Consider the following 26,020-nt stretch of genomic DNA (forward strand, 5'->3'; position numbering starts at 1 on the left):
CAAAGTCCGCGTACAGTCAAGCTTCTCGACTTGAGAGCATATCTGATTTACAGTGCGCGTTCAAAATAGCTCTGCTCATTAACTTTTCCACTGTCAAAACATTGTTGAACTTTATGTACTTTGACAAAAAAAAGTGTGCTGCTGTTTCTTATCTATAATTTGCAGAGATAACCTTTAAGAATCTAACATACACAGGGTGTCTCTTTCTAAATAGAGACATTTTTCATGGAAACAAATCACCCCATTTGAACTAAAACTAAACGCTTCTGGAGCTGTTAATATTTTCCAGTCACACGCAGCGAGTCAATCCAACTGAAACTCTCGTTCTCTCATTGTAACACTGACGTGCACACAGTGTGCACTGTCACTCCCATCCGTGCACGGCGTGCCCTGCATGTTAAGAAGAAGCACCCGGGAGAATAGGCCATATTTCATCACCACAGGAGCGCCTGCACTAACTACTGATGCAAATTTATACAGACTCACAGCACACCAGATTCTCCTTAGGATTGCTGTTTGCATCACAGTGCCGTAGTGCAGAGAGCGAAAAGAGGTGGGATGTCTGATGGAATAGCGTAGTATTTACAGTCATGCTGAGCTGTATAACAAAGCTTAAACATTTTTTCAGCTCTGGTACTTTATGTTAGCTGCAGTACAGTGACAGTTTTGCAGATCAGGACTTTGAAATTTATTTTCTACAAATGTAAATTCTCTTAAAGTTCTCAATTGGAGTGCTGACTGTCATCTGGTCCCAGCCTCCTTCTCCTCCTCTCCCTGTCTCTGTCTGCTTTGTGGTGTATTGTAAGATGAACACTGGTGTTTCGGGAAGCAGCTCACAGCATGTGTCTGCAGAAGGCTGCACACTGTAACTAAGGGGTTTAAGGCAGGCAGAGAGGGAGAAAGAGGCCAGCAGCACTGGGCACAGTGAGGCAGATATGCAGAGTCAGCAGACAGTCAGGCAAGAGGGGTTCAATGACGCAGAAAACACGGCGGGGACGTGAACAGCACACTGCAAGCTGCTCTGGAGGTGATGAATTCATTAAGAATAGGATAAGATCAGTGGAAGGAAGTAAACTACTCGCACCAACTTTCACCACAAAGTCACACAATTACACAAAACCGGACAGATCCACACACGTAATTTCACAGACACCAAGATGAGCAGGATTAGCCCTCCCTGTGAAAGCTGCTGTTGTTCATACCTTAAACTGCCTTGCTGGCAGCTCGGTGTGGAGCAGATCGAGCAGTGACAAATTTAGCTGCTTTAAAGTGGTGGAGATGAGTGAGTATTAAATCCGGGAGATGTGTTCGCTCAGCGCACAGTGTTCAGCTTCTGTGCATCCACTTAAAATTTTGCAGTAACCTCACTTTTCCATGAGAGTGTGTGTCAGAGAGAGACAAGAAGAGAAAGAGAGATTAAGAGAAAGAGCACGCACAACAGTTCAGAGTGTTAGAAATTACTACAATCCTTTGAAACAATGCAACAATGTATGAAATGTCTTAGAAAGAGCAAAGCACTTCATCTTCAATAAATCCAGGAGATATAATAAAACACATTGAGTTTGGTGGTGGCTGCAGCAACAAATTGCCTTTTGTGGGACGCAGCATCTGTCAGGTGGAAATTCGTTTTGCAAAACATAGTGAAGCATTATGCTGCGTCACCTGTTCAGAAATATAAAGCATAAATAAACACAGCTGAGACCGAAAGCTCAGTCTTCACAAAACCTCTAAAAGCTGGGCAAACTCCACCCGCTGAGGAAGATCATGCCATAAAGCTCCAGCACAGCTACTAAATGGCCCTTGTGGTGAGAGTGTTTTATCAAATGAATACATAAATATTGTAACTTCATCCTCAAATTCTCTCTCATAACAGCAGACACATTGACCATCTTTACCTTTTCTTAAACCAGGTATATCTCAACAACTATTGGATGGATTGTGATTAAATTTGCTCCAGATGTTGATGGTCCCCAGAGGATGAACCCCAATGGCCTTGGCGATCCTCTGACATTTTCTTCTAGCGACACCTTGAGGTAAACATTTGTGATTTTGAGTGAAACATCTCAGTATTGGATGGATTGTACTGAAATTTCTTTACACGCATTTATGTCCCTCTCAGGGCGGATTGTTATAACTGGTGAGCCCTTAACTGTTCCTCCAGCACCACTAGCAGGTCAAATACTTTGGTTCCTACCAAAATACTTCCCATCAGCCTCAGCTTTCCTTTGTGTTTAGCACTAACCAGCAAATGTTAAGGCGCTAATACATTAAACTAAGATGGTGATCATATATAAACATTGGGCCTGCATGTTAGCATTGTAAATAAGTTTACAGCATGCTGACATTAGCATTAGCTTAAAGCATCATTGTGTCTAAGTACAGTACAGCCTCACAGAGATGATTGTAATCAAGGGCTGTAATAGCAAAACTATAGTAAAATTCAAGAATAATAAACATGTATCAGCGAGGATGGACGTGGTAGCAGTCCATTCTTGGGAGCCGCAGCCTTGCTCGCTAGCATAAACCTCACAGTCTGCTAGCAGCTCCATCATGCAGCACATGTTGTATCGCACCACTCTAGCCAAGTATCTGTCTCGCCATGCTGTGAGTTAACTGCTCAGGAGTTCATGAAGCTCGACATCTCCTCAACACAGTCTCTCCAGTCAGTCGGGGAACTCCTGTCAGTCAAGGAGAGGACGTTGATCTCTTGTCAAAGAGCACACACGTCAATTCTGAGAGAAAACACCCAACTAGCGCAGTCAGTGAACTCCCATCGGTTTATTGATCATCCTGAGGGAAAGTGTGCTAATGAAGATACATGTGATCCCCTGCCACGAAGACGAGTGCATGCAACTAAATGCATGTAATTATGCTCCGCAAATCAATAAAAATTACCACACTGCTATACATTAAAACACGGCTCGTTCATGTTTTTCACCAACAAGCGATTGACTTTAAACTGAAACCTGATATTTACAGCACGCTTATGTGGAATTACAGGGTTGGCCTGACTGGCCCGAGGCTGTCGCTACGCATCTGGATATACTGACTGACAGGCACGTGAGGTCCGCCACTCTCAGCACTACTGCTGTTCTTAATCCAATATTGGGATTAGAAGAGAGAGGGGGATCTAAATTAGGCCTGTATCTACAGTGGTGGAGTGATTTTCAGTGCTGTGGGGGATACCAAGGAACTCGGATCAATAATGTAAGTGAGAGTGCATAAACCAATGTGAGGGATGTACAAGTCCAGTTCAGCAGTGGCTACAATTATTATTTGCATATTTAATATATCGGATTAGGCCTTTACCGAGAGATGGAGGAGGAAAGATGATCATAACTTACATCAGTTCTGTCAGCTCCAGTGGGATTAGTTTCAGTACACACCTGCACTGAAAACGACTCAATTAAAGGAGCACTTTAAAGAGCATTTCTCTATCTGAATGATATTACTATTAGGTTTGATGGCCGGCAGCCCGGGAGACTAATAGGGATGAGAACGTTGGCCATAAGCCAGCACCTTGACCTCCCTAAGCAGAGACATGAGGACAGCTCTACACATGTGGGATATTGAAGATATTCAGAGTTATAGGCCTCTATGGACCTCTTGGACTACACTGCGAACAATCTTACACTGCGCCTATTCTCACATCACATTGGTCCAGTGGAGCAGAAAGGTGACTGAAACGGCTGCACTGTCAGGGCCATGGTCATCTGGGCAGGAGGAAGCAGAGTCTGAGCTTGCAGGGGATTTGTGCAAGCGTAGTGTTATAACACGAGGGGCTTTTTTTCCCACGTAGCTGTAAAAACTCATGACCTTTTTGTTGCCGCAAGCAGTTTCAGGGCAAGAAGTAGGACAAAATGTTGGTAAAATTAAAAGCAAAGATAAAGAGTAGGGAATTCAACCAGCGATGAGGAGGCAACACAAAGAAAGTCAAGATGTAGTGAATAATGCATGTGGTTCTCAGAAACAGTGGTTTCACTTGCCATTTGCTCGGGGCTAAATTACAGTCACAGGAAAGATGTACTAATGAAAAAACGCTGTTAGAACAAGAGGACACTCTTGGTACAGCTTTGCTTAATACTGTATGTTGTCCATGGAAGTATTAGACTAAGCACTTCACACTTCAAACGCTGAAAGGCTGCAAATTATAGAACACATCTAGAATTTTTAGATGCTGTTGAACTTGTGTACTAACAGCTCTCAGCTTCTCATCATAAGTTCCTTTGCTCACAACATTTTTCCATAAAAAAACAAAACAAAGAAAGAATGTCAGTCACTTAGCATAAAACCCAATTTCAGCCAAATACATCAAAAAGCAACAGCCGCCGAACTGGAACTGTGATTTGCATATCTGTTAGATTTGCCCCTCATGCTTGTGCATCCACTCTGACAACTAACCCGTTCATTGTGGAACAATCAAACAGAATTTGCATGAGGCAGATAGTGTATACACATCGCAGCGCACTTTCATGAGGCCTTTCATGATAAAACAAACAGACACAGTGGGCTGGCTGAAAACAGATACAGGATTTCTAGAAATTAGTTAGTGTCATGAGCTGAGAGGAATAGCGGTGAGGCTGTGCAGGGATTCATTGTTCCTTATTAACTTAGAGTTTCACTTCAGGAATAAGTGACATACACCAGTGGCACCCAACCAGGTGATCGGAGGATCAATCTGACGTGGTTATGAGGGGATTAATAAGCAAAGAAATATGAGGGGAAAAACATATTTCTGCTGAAAAAAACTAAGTTTAAAGCTTAAATCTTTACTTTTTTAGCCATGCTGTTTAACTGTACTGCATTACACAGACAGGTGTTTCCTTTATTTAGCCTGGGACAAACTAATGAGGACATCTGTCTGTATAATGCAACATAATTGAACAGGGCCACAGACTGCTGCCTCCAAAATGATCAGAAAGTTGAATCAACAGTTTCCACAAATTCTAACCTTCATGATTTACTGCAGCACCGTTGCATTAGACTGCATTAGTTTAATCTAGGTGTACATAATAAACTGCCAACTGAGTGCACATTGGATTTCGTAGTTGTTGTCTCTCTTTCATCATCCAATTACCCCCCCTGTGTATTTTGATGTAGATTTTCAGATTTCTAAACCAGTCCCACTTTTATTTTGAAGGCTATACTGGCTCAGCTGTCAGCCATGACGTGATACAACTCTCCAGCACCGCCACACCCTCTTCTTGTTTTACCTCCCTTTTATATACGGTGATGCCCTCCAGACAAACTGACCCAGTCACACACACACAGGACAGGACTGTGGAAAAACGCCTGCGCACAGATTAACACAAGGTCAGTATATGTGAAGAATTCTGCGTGCGTTTGAGTACCTTGCATCACATGTTGGACTTTTCCAGTTTTTGTGTTATTTGCATGTAATTCCTGAGGGGACCACACCATGAAAATATGAAACCAGTGAGACACGCAGCAGATCAGCAGCACTCCAACTCCACTCATTTAGTAAATATGTTTCCAGAGTGCCGCCTGTCTGAAGCAGAATATTCATCAGGGCCCTGCAACCCTTTACGCTCTTATCAACACATTACTGAGCCCACTGATACATTCAAACAAAGTGCATTATTTATAAAAGGGCGCTCGTGCTCAAAGAGGGGGTGAAGAACATCAGCAAAGACAACAATCCACTGCGCTGGATCTTCATGTTTATCTTCTCAAGTAACTCCACATATAAAACAGGTGAAATAAATCCCAGATGAAAGATGAAACAGATGAAATCCAGCAGCACAGCTCATTAAGAAACACGTGTAAAGAAGCATGAGTTTTCCAGCTCAGGAAAATGACTGACATGTTTCCATTATTAGCTACACAAAGTGCTGTCTTAGCAGGGTTGTCGTTAATGACACTGGCTTTGAAACTCCGATGCTCAGATGCGTGTCTCTCTCTCTCTCCAGGTGGTAATGAAGGAAAACACGGGAATTCAAAACTGATGTGGCAAAGTTAATCTATAAGATGCAACTCTACAGGCAGTTTTATTTTGGTATCTGCCCTGGGCGCTCCTCATTATCCATCATAGCGCTATGTGAAGAATCACTTTGCATTTATGGGTGAGTAGAGGCATCAAAGGCATTGACTAACAGGCTAGATGAGGGAGGATGCAGCGGACACTTTCATTCTGGAAGCGAGTCAGTCTCCTGTTTTATGTTCCCTCCCGGTAGAAATATGTATTCTGACCATGTGCATTACATAATAAGATATCACAGAAGTGTGCTTCATTTGCAGAGCTCCATGGTTGTCTTGAATGTTTCTGCACTCCTGAAAATCTTGATAGTCGGTTTTTAATAATTTAGCTATCAGTCTGTGAGCATCTCTGATAGTCTCTCAGCCTGTCAGACTCAACCTCTCTAATGCTGCACACCTGCATTATGCATATATTTAAGGTAGAATCTGTGTTACTGCTTCAATACCTGACAGTAAAAGAAAATCTGCAACTTCAGGATTCAATCAAATTACTGAAAACATGCAGAAATGTTCTTTGCTAACAAATCTCTAAACAAAACAACAACTAAACCATGAAGCAGCCAGTTCAGATTTATCTGTCTGCATTCAAGTCCCCGTAAAGTGCAGCGCTTTTGCCAAAATGCAACCCCAACACAGCCGAGCCACAGCCCCAAGTTCAACCTGAATACTGTCCGATAAAGATGTGCTTTTGTAGCTCCCTCCTTAAAATGCAATACTACACAAGTTAATGCATCCAACCTGCTCCTCAGCAACTTGCCGCACTAACATAAACATCAACTACAATCACAATCACACTGTTTATTATGAGACACAAAAGCCCTGAACTGATTATATCTTCTTGCCCTTTACATAAGCACACACATCTCTGACATCCTCCCCAAAAATACCCCAGTGTTTCTTTTTCTCCCTCTATAAACTCTCTGCTTTGTCACAGCAGCAGCCCGGGAAGATTTTAGCTATGATACTGTCATCTTTTTGCACCTTAAAAAGAGATTTGTTGCGCCTCTAAAGCTAAATTAAAACGTCAGTAAGACTGAGGATGGGACCGGGGAGAAATGCTGAGGGTGGAGATCAGTTATGCTGACATGCGGGACATGCAGCTGGCTAATGATGAGGAGGCGGGGGGTGTAATCCTGGCTACTCACTGGCTTGCATGAGCTGCCCCTGGCGTCCAAACACCTGGGAGAAGGTGGCATGGCTGCAGGTGAGAGTGTCCTCCATGGCTGTCCCACTGGAGCTCGCTGAGGAGACAGAGAGAGGAGGGGGATGAGGGAAGGTCAGCCACACTGCGTCACATCAAGATGGAAAAAGAGGAGAAAGGGAAAGAGAGAAAAAAAAGAAGAGGGGGAAGAGCAGGGGGAGGCTTGCCTTCAGTTGTAGAAGCTGGTGTGTGATCTCTGGTGATGACTGCTCTCTCCTGTGGACGCGTCCTGCTGCTGCCGCTGCTGCTCCTGCTGCTGCTTCTGCTGCTGCCGCTGCTGCTGCCGAGGAGTGAAATACAGCCCCTCGCTGCTCACACCAATATGAGCAGAACTGCTCCCCGCACAGATAATGGGAGGGGGTGTGTGCCTGCCTGGCTGCCTGCTTGTCAGCATGTAAGTGTGTGCGCGAGAGAGAAAGTTCTCTGAACGTGTGCCTGTGAGAGCATTTTGGTGTGCATGTGAGAGGGAGAGTAATACGGGGTGCTAGAGCAGGTAGCAGAGCTGTAGGCACAGTTGCTCTGCCAGCACTCTGATCTTGTGCTTCGTCTGTACTGGCTGACAGTCCTCTGCGGCTCCAGACAGGCTGGGTTGAAGGGAAGCGCAAAGAAGAGGGGAGGCGAGGGGAGACTTGCGGCTTCTTCGGCAGGTAAAAGTCAATCCTCCCTCCTCCCCCTTCACTCTCTGTGCGAGTAGACGGCAGCGCCTGTCCTCTGGGCACAGGACGGGACTGTTGCTTTCTGATCTGTGTGACTGTGCCCCCTTTTCTCTCCTCCCTCTCCCTCCTCCCCTCTCTACAGCCCTCATTTGCTGTAGCAGCAGTAACATCGCTCTCTCTCTCCTGCTCTCCTGTTCTCCCTCACATCTCTTACTCCACATCTCCACCCCACCCCATGCAAATCCCCTCGATCCATCTTAGAGCTCGGGCCGCTGCTGGGAAACAGATTCTAGCAAACCCGAGTGCTTCATCTTCCCCCCCGTGCTGAGGGGGAAAAAAAAGGAGGATGAGAAAGTGGAAGGGTTGTATAAAAAGTGAAAAGTAGGGCTGGTACAGCTAGTGGTTTCCAGAGGCTTCATCTTGAAAAGGAATTGTAGAAAAGTGCTGAGTATAAAACAAAAATTAGCTCATGCTCCACAGAAAAATAACTCCACTAAACCCCATCTTGCCTCTCCATGTAGTGCAACAGCTCTGGTGAAGCAGTGCAGAGGTAAAAAAAAAATGAGATTTACAGGAATGTGTGAAAAGATGCTTCAAACACTGCAGCAAAAAGGTGCATGAAGGTGTTGCAATAAAAAATTAACCATGCCATGAGATCAAATGAACACATGTTACTAGATCTTAAAATATCCTCTCAGGCCTTGGAGGCACTGTTAACTATATTGTACCCATTGTGCAGCAGTTGGCATGGAGACCTTCAACACAGACGAGACAGTTATTCCAAGACATTATCACACTCTGGCCATCTCTGCACTGACTAAACTCAGCATGTAAAGCAGTGTTAAACACCCGATTTCCTCCAGAGCAAAAGAAAAAAAAACTTTGCCAGGAAGCCCATTGTCACGGAGCCATCCCTCACACCGCTGCTCTGCAAGGCGAGCTCACCGGGGACCTGACCACAGCACTCACATCCTCGCATCACATCCTCCTGTTTTGAAAGGAAATGGCAGGACGCTCAATGGGCAACAGTGGGAGCTGGGAGGAAGGCTCGGCCAGCGGGTTGACTTAAGCAGGTGGTTCTGCAGGTGAAAAGATAATGGCAAGACATGAAAAGCATGCCTCACATTGAAAGCATGAATGCGAACAACTATGCCATTACGTATGTTTGCTTAGGAGAAGGTCAAGCAGCTGTTCGATGGAAATCACGACGTCACACGCAGTATCAAACAGCATGTGGCTGCATGCAAACACGAGCAAAATCTGCAAAATGCTAAGGTCAAACTGAACGCTGGCATTTCACAAACAATGAGAAGACGACTCGAAACGCGTCTTCACTTTCAAGTCTGAGAGACTAATGCCCAGCAGAATAAATCTCAGCTCCATCTTCATCAGCTTTAATGTTATTCTCTTTGAACAGGAAGTAAGGGCAGAGTGAGGTTTTTCAGGAGGCTGTATATTGTCATGTATGAGCAGCTGTCATTCCTTCCTACTGTGTCTCCCATCACTGGTGACTGTCTTTATCTGGAAGACAAATAGCTATATAGTTCAAAACCAGCGGCAGATTCCTTAGACGTAACCAGATCAGTTGGTAGAAAAGGAAAACACGGCTCACATATTAAAATTGGAACAATACTGTTGACACTAGAGCTGAGAGATTATCTGAGGCGGAAAATTAATTGGCAACAATTTCAATAAATCAGTTAATCGTTCAATAATTTTACAGGGGAAATAAAAAAAATACTGGATCCAACTGCTCTAACATGAGGACTGACGAAACAGGCAAAAAGAAGACTTCAGGAATTTGTGGCGGACGTATTTCACCATTTCCTAACATTCTATCAACATAACATCTATAATGCAACAGAATGATTATTGCTCCAGAAACATTAGCACTAACAGATCATGAAAATAATTATGTCTACATTGTACCAGGGCTAAATGCCCTGTGGGATAATAGCCTCAATCAAATTACTCAAAAAACTACATGGGGAAGATGATAAAACTCTATACCTGCTTAACATAAGCATGTTAGCATTCTGATATTAGCATTTAGCATAAGACACCACTGTGTCTTAGTACATCCCCCCAAAGCCGCGAGCATGACTGTCTTCTTTAGGTAATTCAGTGGTTTATTTATCTTAAAGATTAACATGAACCTGAAAATCTTGTCTCGCTAACCTCCTGTGGTTTAACTTTTCTCCTGCAGTGATGTGGAGGTGCAAGTCCCAGTGACATCACCATCGGGTGTGGCTGCAGGTTCAACAGAAAACACTTTTCAAGTTACTCTCAACTTGTAGTTTCCAGTTATAGACATCCCCGATTCCAAAAAAGGTTGGAACTCTCTAAAATGTAAATCAAAACAGAATGAAGTCATTTGCAGTCGAACTCTGTTTACCTCCATCGGCCTCGCTTGTGAACGACTGAGCTTTTCCAGGTTGGGCCTTTCACACCCAATCATGGTACTCTCACCTGTTACCAATCAACCTGATTACCTGTGGAATGATCTAAACAGGTGTTTTTGGAGCATTTCTCATCTTTCCCAGTCTTTAGTTGCTCCTGGCCCAACTTGTTTGAAGCATACTGCTGGTATCAAATTCAGAATAAGCAGATATTTAGAAAGCTGATGAGGAAAAACATTAAATATACTGTATTTGTAACGTTTTCAATTGAGTATATGTTAAAAAGGATTAGCAAGTCATCACATTCTGTCATATTTATGCTTTACACAGTGTCACAATTTTTTGGGAATTGGGGTTATAGTTTCCAGTTATATATTATTATATCAAGCTATGTATATGACAAAATTCTGAGATACATAAGGTTTTCACAAAGAAGAGATATACTGCTAAGCAGAAAAGTCAAACCCAAAATGCACTCACATTACTGACATCAAGTTATGTCGTGAAATATTTTGATATTTGATTTTAGCGGATACTAGCCCTAAGTTTAGCCTTCACGGATAGATACTTGTCCGGAACCTTCTGCATGTGGTAATTGAGTGCCAATCCCCTGAAGCAGCTTCTGTGCTCTACATCTTAAATCTGCCTCTCTGGTGCATCGTAGTATATTTCGCCAAGCCAGGCACAGAGCTGCATGGAATTGCATTTTTATGAATAGGGCTGAAGCACCGTACACAGCAATCAAGAGAGAGTGCAGTGATATTTCACGCTGACAGCATGAGCATGGCGCAGCACTCCTCCAAGCACCCACCCCTCGACGAGCACACACATACGCACACAGAGCTGAACACCCATAAACTACATCCAGTCATAAACTATAGCGTCATGGCACTGGGGCAAATAAACACATCTCCCCATCCCACTGAATAAAGAAAAATCTGGCATGTGGATCAAATCCAGCACACAGATTGCATTTAATTCATAACCCCATCTATCAACATGACAACATCCCACGTGTTGTGTGAGGACCCAGTCCGCAAGACGTCCCAGTTCTTTGAGTTTGTTGCACTGCCAGAGGCACATTTCTGTTACACACCGTCCATCCGGCGGGCTTGATAGCTCATTAATGTACGCTGAGTGTGATGGATGGGGCCCGGACAAAAATAATCTCAGCAGATGAACACAGGCCAGATGAGACCTTGAAAGGTATTCATGGTGACAGATGCACCATCAGTGATTCTGAGGCTTTGGTTTTCTATCCGGGTTAATAAACCACTTCTCTTTTTCGCCGGGTGGTGTTCCACAGAGTGTTATATTATTAAACTTATTTTGGTCTGTGGGTTTTGTTGAAGCTGCTACAGTGGAAGCCATGAATATAAATCAATTCTGAAGCTTTCTCAAACTTTGTTTTATTTGGAGGGATTAATATCTAACAAGTTATCCTTGAAACTTCAAGTTGAGGAGTTCATTGTAGTAATCATTAACAGCCTATATTTGCTTCTAATGCTTTTACTGAGAGATAGTTAATTTCCCAGTTGTCCGCATAATAAAGCCATAACTTTGTAGGATTTACGATTCTTCTGCCCAGTTTATTTTGAAATATGTACTTGTTTTGTTTGGCCTGGTGATAAATGAGCTGTTTTTATGTGTTCATGGGTTTGAGTTGGTGCTTTTGTCTGCTGTTATGGGATTTTGATGTTGCCGTAGGTTTTCTGTATGTTTTTATGTGGTTGCTACTGCTTGTTCTGTAGTGCTTTTTTCTCTAAATAAAAAACGTGATGCCACACACACAAGAATACAGCACACTGAATTGTTAGGAATAATTAATGACTGTGTGCACAATACAAAACAAGATAGTCTTTTCATTGCTTTTGTGACATCCATCCCACTGTGATTTATGACTGTAATATATGAGAGCAACCTCATGCATAGCAGTGGCCAATGAGAAACTAAAGATAAAGCAGTCAGACCTAAACAATATGGTGCTTAGCCAATAAATACAAAGATGAGAGATAGCCAGGCTTAACTTCATTCACAGAAACCTTAACATGATGAAGCTGTTTGAAGTATAACTGATCACTCATTCATTAAAATCTGCCCCTCTGAATATGATCTCCTTCAAGAGCTCACAAAGCAAATCTCAGTAACAAACTACTCTTGCACAATCACTTCCCTGTTCCATGTCGAGTTACACAAACTTCGGCTACACAGCCCACGTAAGAATTTAAGGTACTGTATGACTCACGCATCAACCTCCCTGACAAGTGCACTGCTCCCAAAATAGATACAGATCTCGCAGCAAGCGGCAAGCTGAAGATGGCCGTGGCCCCCCGGTAGCAGCTGGCTGACCTGCGGAGTAAAGGCAACAACTGCAAATCTGATTTATGTTAAGTGCTATCTTCTATCATATTCCAATAAAATGGAAACTAGAATTCCTTTTTCATAATCCGCAAGCCCCTGAAAGGCTGTAAGTGGAGCAGGCAATCAGCAAATGTAATGTGGAAAACTTTATTACGGCCATAATGGCAGGGACATCTATTATATATATATATATATATTAAAAAAAATACATTTAAAAAAGAAAGTCTCCATGAATAAAATAGCCCTCAAGGAGTCCGACCCACTTCTGAGCACAGTTAATCACATGTTCATCCACAGTCATTCTTGATGTTTACATAAGCAGCAAACTATAATAAAGCAGAAATACACAGAATGATGAAGCTGAAGACTCGTTTTCTATTAAGGATAGAAATGTAATAGGTGGAAATAGTCTTGACCTCAATCAGCGTTACAGAACTATTCCCTTCCATTCAGTTTCTCTCCCATCTACTTCTATCCTCATCTTGCAGAGCTGGGCACGCCCACAAGCAAAAACAAACACTTTACACAAATTGAAAAACTTTTTGTTTATTATTATGTCAATTACAGCAATGTTTTACTTGAGGTCATTTTGGGATTTTTGTCTTTGTTCATCCTTAAATACATAATCTTGATGCTGAAAGGCAAAACATGAAGATTTCTCGTGGAAATATAAATTAGCTTCAAATCATATTGTTCAATTTACTTTCCCACAACATGCTACAAGCGTTTAAGCACTGCCTGCTATCTTTGTCAGACGACTGGATATGGTCAAGAGTGGAAAGGTCGGGGACTTTCAACTAAAAGTACGAAACTTCTCATTGGTAGTCTTGCTAAATGTGTTAATTCGCAGAAACAAAGATAACCTTGTCCTTAGAAGGAAAACCTTTCAGTTACGTTACTGTGGCATGGCTCTTGAAGGAAAAATGACACATGAAACAACTTTTCGCACGTCCACCTACAACGGACAAAAACAATTACAAAACACTGCTGCAGTTATTTGTTTGAGGATTGGAGTTATCATCATGCACTTTGGCATAAAAAAGCAAGTTCATGTGTCATTTACGTGCTAAAATGCTTAACGGAGACAACCAATTTTGAGATATATTGGCAGAAAGGCTGGAAACGAATGATTTGCACCATTTTTTTTTACCAATGTCTGCAAAGTGCTACAGACCTGAATACATTCCATGATTAAGTCAACGTTTAATTACGCCAATCTTACCGATCCAGCTAGAAATTTTGGCAGTTTGTTTTAAAGTGCTGTATGAACACTGGGCTGAATGAATGATACAAAAAATTCTTTTCAAGACGGACATTTCAAGGAGACTACTACATAATTCCCATCATTTTACAACTGGAATTACCTGCTAAGTCTGAGTCTGAGAAAGCAACTAAAAACATGAGGCATACTTGAGATTTAGACCAAAGGAATAGCTGTCAGGCCACACATCTGACCGTGGTCACATACATACTTACCACACACATATACAGTGTTCCTGAGGACCAATTGTTGCTGTAGACAACTGCCATTTTCATTTTTGTTTCCCAAACAAAAATATGCCAATAAGATATATTCTACAATATAATGACTACAGAAATTTAAATCAAAACATACATACTTTGCAAATCATGTATAAACTGAAGTAGGTGCCCGTCGGGAGAGACATGGAAATTGGCTTAATCTAGTTTATACTCTATTCAGCACATGCATTAAGAGACTCTGGAAACATCCAAAAATCTAACCAACCAAATGGGGAAAATACGGAACAGAAGAATAAACAAGTTTCCCTAACCCTAACTGATACATGATTGCCATTTGCAATATATCAGCTTCCCAACATAACGGAGCCCTAATGTTACTGTTTTGGGTCAAGTAATGACTCATTTTGTATATATTAACTCATTGTCATTTACAGTTTCTTTTTTCCTTTTTTTGTAGTTTTGTTTTTTTTTTTTTGCAAGGCTGGCTAAAATCGAGGCTCAGTTCAGTTCATAATGGAGATGGAAGATAAAGAGTTCCCTCCTGAAATGCAGCAAAAGGCAGTTGAGATAAGCAGACTTCACTTGTTTTGAGTGAACGAGCCCACCACGAAAGATCAAACTCAGTGCCGTCAGTGCCTTGATTCTTCCAGAGCGTTGCCTGAGAGGTGAGCACTGTATTCCCAGGAAGAAGAGCTCAACAATGTCCACGTGGCTCACTTCATCAGCACCTCCTGCAACGCGAGACACACACAGGTGAGCGACACAGAGCTGCAACAACTAATCCATTAATCGATTGGTTGATAAGCACATAATTTGACCGTTTATGTCAATTTGGAAACAAAATTGCCACAGATTTAAGATAAAATGAAAATAACCTTTTAGTTGCAGAACTCGAGCTGTGAGATCTGAAGTTTTATCACATAAAAATACTAACTCATAGCATATGAGTACTTGGGCTGTATGATTTGTTCATAAATTCAGAATTCAGATGTCCAAGAGCACTTTTATAAAACAGGACATTAAGATTCGAGCTGGATTGTGACTGGATTTTTGAGGACATGTTGGCATCAATATTTGAGAGAGTTATAAAAAAATGTAATGATTTATGAGCCGATATTCAACTTTTATAGACACATACACGTCACCATCATGTGAAACCACGTCGATCCAAAATTTTCACTTTTCATGAGAAAGCAATAAAAAACAGCCCTGCTTTTAGCAGCAGTGCATTTTTTGTCAATATTCCAGTCTTTCTATAATTGTTTATCCAGCTTAAATCATAGAAATATCAACTGACAAAGAAATAATCTTTCAGTTCATCTGATAACAGTAACAATAACCAACATTTTCATAAGGTGCCTCCTTGTGACCAAGACAGAAAAAAAGAGTTGCCTGCCCCTTTTGGTGGATGTCCTGAAGATGTCCTGAAATTTATGCAAATTCCTGTCCCCTATCAGCTGGCACATACAGTGACACAGGTATATCTGCAACATGCTAATACTGGCTTTGCTGATCTATCTGTCAAGCCCCAATAAAGACAGACAAGACAGAAGAATGGAGGCAAAGAAACAAACAAAGGGCAATGTCTCACCTGAGTGTCTTTTGGCTCTTGAGTTGGTGGTTCCTCAGTTTTCACCTCAGCAGAAGGAGCTGCGTTGGCCATTTGTAAGCTCCTGGTGACTGGACCACCTACTCTGTCCCTTGTTCGAAGGGAGAAGCGCTCCTCTTTCTTCAGCTGTAGTGCCGGTGGTGATTTGGCCTCTGCTAATCTCTTGGGTGCTGCCTCTCTGCCCATACGCTGCATTCTCATGGCAGGCCGTTGTTGTGCAGTGTCACTGGGAGTGTCCGGGGCTGACGGGGTGGGAGGTAGAGACTGAATATGGCCCTTCTTAGTTTTTTTGCTAGCAGCAACTGGTGCTGGGAACGAGGCAGGCCTCTTTAGTCGGCCCAGCGTGGCAGCGGCTTTTCCTTTGCTTGGCTGGGAGGGCTCTGGGTCTGCTGCGCCTGAGCTGCGAGCTCTGGTCTTTCCCAGGGGTTTAGGCTCGGTCTCCGTCTGCTGTATTTCACAGTCTGCAACTTTCTTCCTAAGATTCTTGTTTTTATCTACCGCAGACACTGCCACCCTTTTCACCTCTGCAAGACCCTTTCTGCCCTTTTTAACAACAGGCTTCATGGGACAGCTGACTGCCATATGTTTACTGAGACTTGCAGGATAAGTAAACGCCCGACTACAGTGGGGGCAGACGTTAGAGGGCTGCTCTTCTTCAACTTTAACGGTAGCCTTCTTTGCAAAAGTGGTAGCTCTATTTTTCTGTGAAATTGCCTTCTGGACCAGCTGGTTTTTCTTCTTACTGAGGGCACTCATTTTTGTTTTACCAGTATCTTGATTAAAGTTAAGTCTCTTTGGCTGACCCATTCTCCGGAAAGCACTGTGGCCTGCAGTGGCTGCTGAGGGTGACACCGCTCCATTCTGAGTCTTCACTATTTGCTTGAGGGGGATGGGGTTTTTCTTGGGAGTGTAACGTTTCTTATCACTAGCATTGGCACAGGCCAAAATGTGCTGGTGCAGTTCGGGCATGTTGTCAAAGCTGTTGCCGCACTTAGTGCAGCGAATGGCAGTGCTGAAAGTTTGTGGTATGTTGTGGGTAGTGAAGTTAGTAGCCGAGGCCACAGAGCCAGCATGGGAACGGCTATGATAAGGAAAAGGGGGTGGTTTATAACTGGGGTAGTGTTGATTAATGCCAAGGCGCACATCTGGGCCTTTAGGCTTCGCTCCCTCTGAAGCCATGATCTTTATTGTAGTGTACAGCTCCTCATTGGGGTCTTCTGCATGATTACCATTAACATCAGGATCATCTTTTGCTAAATCAGAGTCACTGTGTGGAGCAGCTTCATCAGTTTTCTCTGGTGCTGGTGATGAGGGACTGCTTTCCTCTTTGGCTCTGGATGGATCCGTGTAGTTCTGTGGCCTGAGCTTGCCACTCTCTACAGTGGTATGTGAACACATCTCGTTTGGATGCAGATCCTTTTGGTGCTGCTGGAGATTACAGAGAAACGCAAACTCCTTGGAACACACTGAGCAGACAAAGATTCTGCCCACTCCATGTAGTGTTGTCCGGTGAGCCAGCAGAGCTGGGGCATCACCAAACAGCTGCACGCAGAATTCACACTTGAAAGGCCAATCAGCAGCATGCTCTGTGATATGTCCACTGAGCTCTTTGATGGAGTTGAACGGCTCCTCACAGACATTACACACAAAAGTCTTGCAGTACGTCGAGTCGACTTCCTCCGCCTCAGAGGTTTTATCAGATGGTTTATCAGGAGCAGCAGGGTGAGGTGGAGACTCAACACCATCCTGAGGTGCATGACTTATGTCTGACAGCTCACCTTCACAGTGCTGAGGCTCTTCTTTTATCTTAATCTGAGGGCAGGACTGTGAAACCAGTGATGGGGATGGATCGTGTGAAGCAGGAGGAGGAGATGATGAGGAAGATGAGGATTCTGGCTGGGACAAGAGCGTAGTAGGAGATTTCTCTGTCACTGAGTCAAGGTTTTGGTTCATTTTTCCATTTAGCAGACTGCTGCAAGCTGCAGTCAGAGAGACATCTTCTATAGTGGGCAAATCTACTGATTCTGGCTCAGGAGAGCTTAATGTCTCTGAAAAATTATGGGTATCTTTAAGGGGAGTCTTCAGGGACTCCAGTGGCTCAGCGATATGGTCCTCTTCCTCATCTTTGTTTTCTTCCGCTGACATAATCTCCTCCGAGTCTGACAGGGACTTGTGTTCCACTGATCTTGGAGACACTTTTGGCGAGAGGACAGGAAGAGGTCTCAGTGCAGAGGAATCTGAAGGCTGAGAAAGAGGAGAGCTAGGCATAGTCGGTGGAGAGGGTATGGTAGGCAGAACAGGGGGTGGTGGTGTCGGAGAAGTCACACTGGAGGTACCGGGGGAACTTGGGTTCAAGGTGACAGGGGTCAAAGAGGGGGGAGAGGGGTGGGCAGACTCCGATGCAGTGTTCGGAGACCGAGAATGAAAACAACTTATGTTCGCCAATGCAGCGGGGCCCTCCTCTCCTGGCAAGGGTAGACCTACATACTCATTCATCAGCACCTTTTCAAGCATGCTGGTGTTAGGCTTTCTCTTTTTTATCAGTGACTGTGGTGCAGGACTTGCCTTTAATTCAGACTCGACGTTGCTCTTCCGATGCAAGCTTAAATCAAGAGCTGAATCCCCGAGCACCTTGTTCAAGCTGTCACTCCTCCTACTGACAGAATTTGACAGATCCAAGGGCTGCTGATTACAGGAGTTTCCACCACTATTAGAAGACGTTTGGCCCTGCATATTGTTTCCAGAAAGGCTAAGGCTGTCTCCATTTTCCTTGTCCTGTAGGCTCCCGGGAGGTGATGCACTGTGGCTTTCCAGCTTCGGTACCTTGAGGGTGTACGAGCTCACCACCTCGGCTTTACAGCTCTCTGTTTTACATGTAGGACTGAGCTGTGGAGATGACGGGGGAGAGGCTGTTCTTCGTTTAAACCTGCCTGAAGTCCCCTGCAGTGGTGTGACTGACAGCGGCGAGGCCAGTCTATGGCTTTCTGTTATCAGGGTAATGGTTGATTTCTGAATGTCTTGTGTCTGAAGGAGCTGTTTGAGCTTTGGCGAGAGATAAACTGTTTTCTCTCGCTGAAAAGCTGATGAATCTGCAGCTTGTTGGAACAGTCCTCCCACCAACAAGTTAGATGAGGAAGATGTCGAGGATGATGAAGACGATGAAGGGGCTGTGAAAGATCCTGTTTCGGTCTCCACTTTAAGGCTGGGAACTAGTGGAGGTGTGGACGTTCTTCTTTTTGCCGATGGCTGGCCAACGTTGGAGACTTGCTTCGCAGCGCTCGTTCTACCCTCCACCTTCAGTGCCTGACTGATCTGATTTGGGCTGATGATGACGGTGTCCAGACCAAACAGAGCGGCAGATCGGGAGTCCACCTCTATCACCTCACAGGTGCTCACTGAACTGCTGGACACAATTTTTCCATCAATGTAGAAGCTCAGATTCTCAGAGATGTTTTTGGATATGTCAACTGCGTAATCGTCCCTGTCTGCCTCATCTTCTGTGTCCGCACTGGGCACATAGACAGGCGGAGGGCTGGTGCTGGGGGACTCATCAGGCCGCTGACGTTGCTGCACGGAAGCCTCTTGCAGCAGCATGCCTTTCCTGCGAACTCCCTTCGGTAACAAGTGCCGCTCGTGTATTCTGCGTTGGTGTCGGCGCATGTTGGTGTGCGTGCCAAATGCTTTATTACAGTACTTACAGGGATGGAGTTCTTTTGACTCTCCATTTTCATCCAATATAAAGGGACGGTCTGCATGAGGTCCTAACTCCTTTCTCTGCATCTCAGAGTTGTGCAGAGGTCCTCCTGTAAACTGGGACCCTATGGCTATATAGTGACTAGTCGGGCTTGTGCAGTCAGGACTTGAACCATCAGTTTGCGCCACAGGACTGAGTAGACTGCCAGTCCCAGCCAATGAGCCAGGCCTTTTCTTAGGCCCACTCTCATGCCTCCTTTCATGCCGCCGCCGCCCCACCTGTGAGCCAAAGGATTTACTACAGTACCGGCACTTGAACAGTTGTGACTGCTGGTTAGTGATGGCATGAATGTGATTGTGACGTTCCAGACCCTGTCTGGTTGAGAAGTGGCGCTCACAGTGCTGACAGGGATACGACTCTCCGTGGGGATCACCCTCAAGGTCACCATCGGGATCAGGGTCAAGGTCAAGATCTGGATCGATCTCTGGTTCTTGACCTGCGATCGAGGAAGACTCCAACTTTCCCTGTGAATCTGTATGGCTTTCTTTACCACAGGTCAGTGATGGTCCAGGCTGCTTATTTTGCATTGAGTCAGCCGCAGGTGAATGCTGAGCAGTTTGCTGCTGTACTTCACCTGATTCCTCTAAATCATCAGCAGCATCCTCCTCTTCTTCTTCCTCCTCTTCCTCCTCCTCACCATTTCCCCTGTCTGTCATCACTGCTGACTTGTCGTCCACATTTCTATGGTCAGTGTTTCCCATGAGATGGGGTTCCTGGACTTCCTGTGAGGGCCCTAAGGTGGGTGGCCTCTCATCCTCCTCCTTCAGACCTGTAAACAATTTATTAGGAGTGTCAAGTTATGACTTTTCATCAAACAATTTCAGAAATTGCAGTTAATGCTCAAGTATTAAATACCTAGGAAATGTTCAATGAAAGAGTGGGTGTAAATATGCTCATTATCCACAACAGTGAGTCAACTTACCTTCTTCCCCATCCCACATCTCCTCGACAGTAGGTTTGGTTACACTCGTTTCCTTGAATCCACCCAAACCAGCCTGTCTGGCTCTCTCCAGCAGCTTTCTTCTGGCTGCAAGTACAAACAAAGATATAACTTTGTATCTGGCTTGATCAAAAGCAGGTTTAAAAATTTAAAGCACAGAAAGTCAGTCTAGCATTTTTAGCCAGTTAGGATTTTCCCACAAATATTTCATGAGCAGAGTCATCAACAATGCACCAATAAAAATGACAACAATATTAGACATATCAACATGATAAGAACATGGTAAATGTTTGATCATTGTTATTTCTGTCACTCACAGACATTTTTGGTCAAATAGCAGGCTTTGGTTATATCTTGCAAATAAATCCCAGTAACCAAACGGTCTTCTGGAGGAATGCAAAGCTTTATAATGACTTCAAAAAATATGAATGGATTTGTAAGATACAGTTATTTCTTTATAATTAATAGACCCATAAAACTGCAGTTAAGACTTTTAAATCAATTTTACTTTTTCATGTCATGTGCTCAAATTGCTACAGGACAATCTGGGTTGGCACCGCACACACTGCAATTCAAAAACTCAGGAAGAAGTAAAGTGACTGCTTTGAAATTCAAAAGGAAATGCGAGTCAACCTTGCAGCCTATCCTAAAGCAGCCTCACGTTGCATTCATAATTAAGGGCTTTCATGCATCAGTACTATAAAGAAGACAATTGATAAATGAGATAAGGCAATGCTTAACATGACACTATTTTGAATTTCAAAGCCTTGTCTTAGTCAAGAGGCTTCCCTTGCACCTCCTCATCACTGGAGTGTGTCAACAAGGTCACCTGACCTGGCCTACAAAGCCTAATTCATACCAGAGAAACACATGCTGCAGGTCAGTCATCTGACCAGCATGGTCCGAGGCATTCTGCTAAATCTACAGCAGCAACACAACTACCCAAACATTCTTATTTTTTAACTGCTTCTTTTTTTTAACACAGCAGCTACATACATCAGTTAGGTAACATGCATAGTGTTTGGTATTCAGATGAAGCTAGCAGGATAGGTAGGATAACTTCATCAAGGCTGACTTTGCAGCACAGTACAGCGCTGCCAAAAGCCACCACACTGCAGTATAGAGAGCTGGTGTGCAAGAGGCTACTGCCTGTAAGGTCACACAGAAAATTATATTGGCTTTTCTCACAAGAAAAGACAAAAATCATATTTTACACAAGCTTGTACACTTAAGGGCTATCTTTCAAAAGATAAATACTCAGGATATGTGGCTAACTGTCCATGTATTCTGTCTCCTTCATTATCTCACAGACATTTCAGGAGTTACAGGGATGGATTTGACTTTCTGTATGTTGCCTATATTTATGCGTCTGGTTTAATTACATATAATTAAACAGTCTCTAATTCACATTTGCAAGCATCTAAGTGGCAATTATCTACACAGGGCTATTGTACTCATGTGGTATTACACTATAATATTTCTGCAGAATTTCTTCACTATATATTCGCATTGCAACACACTACATGATGTCCCTCATCCCCCATGGTCAAGACAGATAGGTGAAACAAGATGCATCAAAATCAGACCGATAACAGATAAGGTCAGATATCAGACACCGAATATATACATTACATCAATTTACCCTCCTCTTCATGGTCCCACAGTCAAACACTCACCTAATCCAAAACATGGAAACACCATGTCCAAAGTTCATACTGACCAGTGTAATTGTGTTGTTATGATTGTTTCTTACAACTAATCATTGACACATCCCTTACTACTTTGTGTTTGTTTTCATGAATTTATTGGAGAGGCAACTTCCTAAATGCTGTTTCTGTCATTTTAGTTTTACCGATTTTGTTTTGATGTCTTCAACGTTATGCTATCGAGCCAGGCTATACACGAGCCCGACCTATTATAATGACTGCCACGGTGTTAAATGTCTCTCCACCACATCGATATGATCGGTTTTTAATACTAGTTTACTGCAGGCAGTTTTCTATCTGCTTCTGTACACCGAGATGTCCGTGTGTTCAGACCTAGCCGTTTAGCTTCATGCTAGCATGCAACACCAAGTCTGACAACTCGATGAACTGGTTATTCTGGACCCAGAACGACGGGAAATGTAATTCTAAACACTATCCACGACGTATAACAGCTATATTTTAAGTTGTTATACAATACCTGCGCTCTAAATTAGCCAGCAGTTGAATAAGGAAGCTGGCTAGTTAGCTAACCTGCTAGGCCATCATCAAGTAGAGAGGCTCGCCGATGGATGGCTTTCATGCTTTAGGAACTCAAGGAAGGTCACATCCTCGACAACGTCAGGACCCAGAGGAGGAAAAGCAGCTAAAAAGTTGCTCATATGCTCGTTTTCCAGCTAAACGGGGTATTTTGACTGCAACGAGTTGGCTGATTGGTCGTTATTGAGAGCCAAATCTGCTCGCAGCGACGAGTTTGAGGTCGGGTATGAAAGTAGAGAGAAGCCCCACACATCGCAGCCGTTAACGTTAGCCACCGCTAGCCTTCCTTCGTTTGTAGCTAGCTAGCTCGTCAGTTACAACTTCGACTGAGCTGCCAAGGGATCGACTGGTGGCTGGTTTAGCGTGGCCAGTGCGCCGCGCACACACCGGAGATGAAAACCGAGCACATAATGTCATCTCTGTTGGTAAGTAAGGCCTCACCTCGCTTCGCCCTGGGTGAATTTTTCCTGTTCAGACTGTTGGCTCTTTCTTCCTCCAGTGCAGCTGTTATCTCAGGGTTGTCTTCCACAGTGTACCACACCAGCAGCTCCTCTCCCGGCCCGATAGGCTGCAACAATGAGAGATGAGGTCGGCCACCAATCACAGCCCGGCTTGCTGAGAGGCAAGGGGGATATTTGGGCCACTGTGCATCTTATCTGTCTAAGGGGGGGGGGCGGGAGGGGGTATGGAATTTAACAGTGTTTCCACCATAGCCTGCAGTATATTCTCTAATGGAGAAGATTTGATGGAGTTAACATGACTATACTTTTTAAACTTGCATGAATGTTAATGAGCGCTGAGTTTCATACACCACATCACAGCCAGTCAATTACAACTGATGCATGTGTACTCCACATTAGACAGTTCTAATCAGTGGTGGAAGAGGTTTTCAGGTCCTTCACTGAAATAAAAGTACCATTACAACAAGGAAAACACAAGTCCTACATTCAAAATTAAGGCTGGGTGACGCTACAAAATAATGTCAGGGTGAGAATCACCAATAATTTTTATTATTGAGAGCAGCTAATGTGACATGGAGGGGAGAGAAGTGGGTCATGATTCATGAGGTGAATGCATCATTAATATCAAATCCCTGGCCATTTTATTAGGTACACGTCTACAACTTAATGCAATCTGTTACAACAGCTCAGCCAGAAATTCTAACTTTACAAAAAGATAATAATGTTCAGTTTAAGTCAGTTTTCAGTTTTTACTTAGCGATATGATTATTATTGAGGTTATAGTTTGCAGTCAAACTGGACTATGTTATACTGTGAGGGGTTTCTAATGATTTACAAACATGAGAGGGGGGGGTATTTGAAACGCTTTTCACATGCACATTAAAAAAAAAAAATGTCAGACCATAACAACATAATTTAGTGCCTTGATCCCAGAACAAGCCAAAGACTTTCCATTCATCCACTTATTCATTACACCTCAGTCCACGTGCCCTTGGTTGTAGGACCCACAGACTGTATGAATATATGTTTGACTTACCCTTAACACTTTGTAGTAAATGGCTCTGTTAATCTCCAGGGGGAACAGATTCTGCTCTTCAGTGGAGCGAGCCCAGTTCACGTACCGAAGCCAGTTCCCCTTCATGGGGTCTGTGGCGTCAACACACATCCAGCCCCGCGCTGGGAAGTAAACCTACAGGACACGAGCACAAGGACGATGTGGTAAAATGTACATATATATATATATACACCTCTAGAAGAGCAGGACAGGAGGGCCACCTTTGCCCATGTCAAAGCTAAAAGATAATCAGCGGCATTTGTTTGGCAATGTCATAACAACAGCTTTTTCCTCAAACAGCTGCATGCCTTGAAATGTTTGTGTTAATCTTTTATACAACCTTTACAGGCAGCGATGCATTTCATGGTTATAAAAACTCTTTCCAACTGTGGGTGCTAAGCTTGATGCAGAATGTAGTTGGGCTCGTTTTCGGTATGCAGTGACTGCCACAGATATGGAGAGGAGTCATTCAGTTATAGAAGCCAGCAGAGCCGCCTGGAACATACCTCCCACATGTAAACATTACTCGTCACTTGGGACCTTTTCTTCTTCTCTCCGACAAAAGGGCCAAACCTCTTGCCTTTAGGAATGACCCGAGTGGCCCAGACACCTAAAAGAATAAGAAGAGGAACATCTTATGCCTGTTACATTTGAGATTATACTCTTTAATCAGTTTAAGCTTGGGGGCACATTTAGAGACATGTGAGAGATGTCCTGTCTTGTGTTTAAATTTAACAATATTAAACCTTGTACTTAAGCTTGAAATCGAGGATATGGATCTTCAGGATTGGCATGATGAGGTTTACAGTAACTAGAGGTATTTTAAGACTGATTTTAGTTTTTTTTTTTTTAAAAATGTATTTTTTCTTAGACCTGTGTGGAACAAATCTGTCTGAAGTTAGCTTCAAAGAAGAGATACTGTATGTCTGTGACTATGTTCCAGTGTGCTTCATGTCTGACAGGAGGTCAAGGTGATGAGTATCATTATATGTTAGTCTACAAAGGTTTTGATGGCGGTAGAAACAGATTATTAAATGTCACTCTATGATGAGTCCAAATGGTGTTAAATTTGAGTCTAAAATGATCAAAGGGTTCAAAGATGCTGTCACACTCTCTATGGTGAGTAGGAGTTGGTTTCGTGCACTGAGACCCTTTATACCACGAGTACCCAAACTTTTTCCCTTGGTGGGCCACATAACAAAACTAAACACCTATTGTAGTGTATTGCTAAGATACAAAATGGAACTAGGATCCCAGTTTCCTTAACTGACTGACTTCCTGCCCACTGTGCTCACATCTTTCTTATCTAAAGAGCATTTCTCCAAACAATAAAACAGAAAGTGAACTGAAAATCTCAAGTTCTCCATTTTCCACTACAGCCTGCTCTCATTGTGGTCTATCGCTGGCTACTCGAAGTCACTTTCAAAGTGCACATCAATGAAATGCAAATGTGAAAATCAGCATGTTGATGGTCTTTAAAGATGCGGTTAAAGATCCATTTGTCTTAGCAGAGCAGACCCTCTTACGAACTTACCGATACGGCTTTGATTTATAGCAGAAGGTCCGAGACTCAAACAGTCAGGCAAACCCTTCCACACATGAGCTGGAATTTCTTCTAGAGTTTCCACAGTCCCTCCAGTGATGGCCATGATCTACAACACATGAAAATATGATTTTATTTTTAACCAAAAAGCATCAAATCCCAATGAAACTGTCAAATATAATTGTGCAGGACATTGGACACCGTATAGAGACATTTTACCTGTTCAGGCAGGTTTCCACAAGACAGTGGGCACCGAGTCTTAACAGAGCTTTACCACATGGACTGTAAATGTAGAATAAAGTCAGAGATTAAAAAAGCAG

At 43.3% G+C, this 26,020-nt stretch overlaps 2 protein-coding genes across 5 annotated transcripts in view; both read right to left on the minus strand.

The window, feature by feature from the left end:
- kaznb (kazrin, periplakin interacting protein b) overlaps positions 1 to 7,489 on the minus strand; it is a 111,334-nt gene extending 103,845 nt beyond the window's left edge. For all 4 annotated transcript variants that reach the window (XM_076760566.1, XM_076760559.1, XM_076760592.1 and 1 more), the window contains exons 1-2: positions 7,366 to 7,489; positions 7,143 to 7,238 (exon numbers count right to left, since the gene is read on the minus strand). In XM_076760566.1, coding sequence (XP_076616681.1) covers positions 7,143 to 7,218 — 76 coding nt within the window. In that variant the 5' untranslated portion in view covers positions 7,219 to 7,238; positions 7,366 to 7,489. The remainder of the gene's footprint in view (positions 1 to 7,142; positions 7,239 to 7,365) is intronic.
- Positions 7,490 to 13,125: 5,636 nt separating this feature from the next.
- Positions 13,126 to 25,809, minus strand: prdm2b (PR domain containing 2, with ZNF domain b). Its single transcript, XM_076760624.1, has 7 exons — positions 25,692 to 25,809; positions 24,664 to 24,767; positions 24,140 to 24,292; positions 23,084 to 23,210; positions 20,382 to 20,486; positions 15,688 to 20,228; positions 13,126 to 14,827 (listed from the first exon to the last, which is right to left on the minus strand). The coding sequence occupies exons 1-7, from the start codon at positions 25,804 to 25,806 to the stop codon at positions 14,810 to 14,812; spliced, it is 5,163 nt and encodes a 1,720-aa protein (XP_076616739.1). The 5' UTR covers positions 25,807 to 25,809; the 3' UTR covers positions 13,126 to 14,809.
- Positions 25,810 to 26,020: the final 211 nt, after the last annotated feature.

This window comes from Chaetodon auriga, chromosome 2 (genome assembly GCF_051107435.1).
Source record: "Chaetodon auriga isolate fChaAug3 chromosome 2, fChaAug3.hap1, whole genome shotgun sequence".
NCBI lineage: Eukaryota > Metazoa > Chordata > Actinopteri > Chaetodontiformes > Chaetodontidae > Chaetodon > Chaetodon auriga.

Bases quoted from the DNA above. Each gene is read 5' to 3' on its own strand.
- prdm2b (XM_076760624.1), bottom strand. From the start codon at position 25,806: ATGGCCATCACTGGAGGGACTGTGGAAACTCTAGAAGAAATTCCAGCT. The intron at 20,487-23,083 runs GTGAGGCCTTAC...TTGTACTTGCAG, and splicing joins TTCACCCAGGGCGAAGCGAG to CCAGAAGAAAGCTGCTGGAG. The intron at 20,229-20,381 runs GTAAGTTGACTC...AATTGTTTACAG, and splicing joins GATGTGGGATGGGGAAGAAG to GTCTGAAGGAGGAGGATGAG.